Source organism: Entamoeba nuttalli (assembly GCF_000257125.1).
Source record: "Entamoeba nuttalli P19 unplaced genomic scaffold asmbl_2222, whole genome shotgun sequence".
NCBI classification, from domain to species: Eukaryota; Evosea; order Mastigamoebida; family Endamoebidae; genus Entamoeba; species Entamoeba nuttalli.
In genome coordinates, this window is record NW_008575160.1 from 1 (window position 1) to 3,493 (window position 3,493).

General features: G+C 22.4%; 2 protein-coding genes across 2 annotated transcripts; both read right to left on the reverse strand.

Annotated features, from left to right (window-relative positions):
* Positions 1-306: 306 nt before the first annotated feature.
* ENU1_014860 (hypothetical protein) lies at positions 307-1,149 on the reverse strand (the record flags this gene model as incomplete). The annotated part of the gene is made up of 1 exon (XM_008856799.1): positions 307-1,149. The coding sequence occupies one exon, from the start codon at positions 1,147-1,149 to the stop codon at positions 307-309; it is 843 nt and encodes a 280-aa protein (XP_008855021.1).
* A 94-nt stretch (positions 1,150-1,243) lies between these two features.
* ENU1_014870 (hypothetical protein) lies at positions 1,244-3,355 on the reverse strand (the record flags this gene model as incomplete). The annotated part of the gene is made up of 1 exon (XM_008856800.1): positions 1,244-3,355. One exon carries the CDS (start codon positions 3,353-3,355, stop codon positions 1,244-1,246), a length of 2,112 nt encoding a protein of 703 aa, XP_008855022.1.
* Positions 3,356-3,493: the final 138 nt, after the last annotated feature.

Genomic DNA, 3,493 nt, shown 5'->3' on the forward strand with positions numbered 1-3,493 from the left:
TTTAATTTTATTTTTTTAATTTTTTAATTTTAATTATTTATTTTTAATTATTTACTATTTTGTTACTATTAATTATAAAAAATTTTATTATTATTTATAGTTTTTACTTTTTTTTTTATTTCATTTGAAACTTTTTTTAAACTAATTTTAAATCTCTTTTAAAATAATTCAAATAACTCTTTATTATCATTTTGCAAATTTTTTTTTATTACATCCTTAAAAAAGAAGTTAGTTTTTAGTAATTAAAATAAAGAATATTTTATAAATTCAATTAAAAAATTAATAAATTTTTAAATTTGTATTAATTTAAATACATTCAAAAGCAATAAATTTTGTTATAATAACTTTTGAATTAGATTTTCCAACGAAATTTAAAGAGTTAGAGTGATAAGTAGAATCAAAAGAAGAATAAACCATAACAGTGTTATTAGAATAAATAGAATAACCTGAGAAAATATCAACCACATTATTATCTTCAGAATCATCATGAAGATGAAGAATACCATTACCAATAAATTTTGTTGGTTCAATAAGATAAGGAGAAGATAAAGAGAATAAAAAATGATTTAAATCATTAGAAATCATTGATTTATCATTTGGAATAATTGAATGAAAAGAACCAAAAACATATCCTTTTTTTGTAAATGCCATTAATAAAATATTTTCTTTTCCTTTTAATAATGTGTTAAATGAACAAGCAGTTAAACCATCAGAATTACTATCATAAATTAATTTAAATGTTTGTTTAGATGTCCATTCTTTTAATGATTCATAAAATTTATGAAAAAATGATTTTTCTATTATTGGAATTCCAATAAAATATTTTTCATTTTCAATATTTTTCATATCAATTCCTTTTCTTTTATTTACACTTTTTTCTTTTTGTATTTCTTTTGTTTCTTTCTTAATTTCTAATTCATCTTTTGATTCTTTTTGAATAATATTATTATTTTCTTCTTGAATTTCTTCTTGTATTATTTTTTGTTTTTCATAACATTTTTCTTGTGTATTTATATTTTTATTATTTAAAATATCAAAAGATGTAGTTGTTGATGTAATTGAGTCATTAGATCCTTGAAATTCTTTAAAAGGAGTTGATATGAAATAAATATTACCATAATTAAATAAATTAGTAATTCCACCATTCATTCTTATTTATTAAATAAATATTTTAAGTTTTTTTATAAATGAAAAGAAGAAAAAAACTAACAATAAAAAATAAAATAATATAAATGGATTGAATCTATTTCTTTAATATAAAATTAATTTTTTGTTCAAATTGAATAATTCCACGATATTGAGTAAGCATTTTTTTTAATATATCTCCAATATTTTTTTTAATAACCTTTTTATTTACTTCATTATTATGACATGAACAATATATAAATGTAATTATTTTTAATAATACTAATTGATCTTTATGTAATTCTAAAAATGGTCTAATTCTATCTAAAAATCCATTTTCTCTCGTTTGTTCTTTAACTTCTTCACATAATGACATATTCGCTATTGCCCCAAACCCAAGTTTAACTAAATCTTCATCTTCTTTATTTTGTTCGATTGCATAAATTATTGCATCTGATGCTCCTAATAAAAATAATTTTTCTCTTGACTCTTTTACTGCTGCTATATTAATTAATGCACTTAATCCTTTACAACATATTTCTAATTCTGTTTTTGCTGATAAAACAACTGTTTCAACAACACTTTGAGCTACTTTGGTAGCAAATAAAAATTCATGCCAATCTTCTGTCTTGGCAATAGTAACTACAATATTTAATGCTTTCTCTAGTACATCTGTATCTTTAAAATTTGATACTATTCTTGTTATTCCTTGTAATACTCCTGATGACACAAGTAATCCAATATCTTTTTGTGTTGACGTAAAATAATTTAATGCAATAAATGTTTTATCAATTAATGATTCAAGTGTATATTCTCCAAGAATACTTGGAATACAATGAAACAATTGGGTTTCAATTAATATTTCTCTTCCATGTTCTGATTTAGCAAATGCAGCAACACAACCCATTGCTCTTGCTCCAATAACAGTATTTTTATATTTTTCAATAACATCAACTGATAATAAAATATAATGATCACATAATAAATCTGCCGCATCTGGATCAACAATAATATTCATTAACAATGCACATCCTTTTTCAACTAATTCATCTTGTCCACTTAATAATATTCTGTCTAGAGCTTCTTCTAAATTCCATTCTAATAAATAAAGTGAAAACGATGCATTAACTGACATATTAATAGCTAATGTTAATACTATTATTGTATTTTCAAATGATTTATTTGCTGCAAATAATGCTTTAATACATGTTTCTGCTAATATAGCAACAATTTCCCCATTTTCTGGTAAATCTTTATATATCATTGAAACAACTTCAAATCCTGCTTTAAGACATCCTGGATCTACTACTGTTTTTAATAAACTTTTTGCAAATAAAACAAACCAAGATGGATCATATGATAATTGTTTTACTGCACTATCATCATATAATAATGATGCAATATAACCATAAAGATTTCTTGCTGTTTGTTCTGAAAGATCACTCATTAATGATTCTTCAACCCAACGAATACCCCCTTTTTCAATTGTTTCTGCTTTTCTTTTTTCATCATCACAAACAAAATTCATTAATAATGCTACTGCATTAGCTACATCTGTTGTAGGAATTCTTTTAACACATGGAATGATATATTCAATAGGATAATTTTTATATCTAAATAATTGAATATATAAACTTACTAAATCACTCTCAGTCCTTTTTGAAACTACATCACATACAACTGTTAAATAATTATCTGATGGACAAATTAATAAAACATTTGCTAATCTTTTTAAAACATCCATAGATGAATTAAATTGAATTTGTGAAAAGAATGGAACCGTTTCAAAATCAAAGCATTGAAAAATATAATACAATCCATCTAATAACCAACATAACATTTCTTCATTTTTAATATCAATTATATTCATAATACTAATTATACGTTTTGCATATTCTTCAGTAAGTAACTCATATTTACTCAACTTCTCTATTAAATATGAACACATTAATCCAAATCTTTTGTGATTGTTTTCTATCATTTTTATTAAGATTTCAACTTCTATTAAATCACTTGTTTGATCACACAACACTGTTGTAACTGCTTCTATTAATTCATTAGATGATCTGTATTTAATAATTGGCCATAATAATTCCATTAATTCTCGTTTTTTATTATCGTCAACTTTCATTTGTTCAACATAATAAACAACATCTTGATGAAGTAATTCGTTAGTAGGGTCATTATTAATTTCTGTTACAAGTTGTTCAAAAGGAAAAGGTGGGTTCATTTTAGTTAGAGTTAACAAACTAAAATTTTTTCTTTTTTTCCTTCCTTTTTTAGTTTATGGATAATATTTTTAGAAAAGTTTTGGGATTTAAAAAAAAAAAAGTAAAAAAACTTTTAATAAAAATATAATAATTTTATT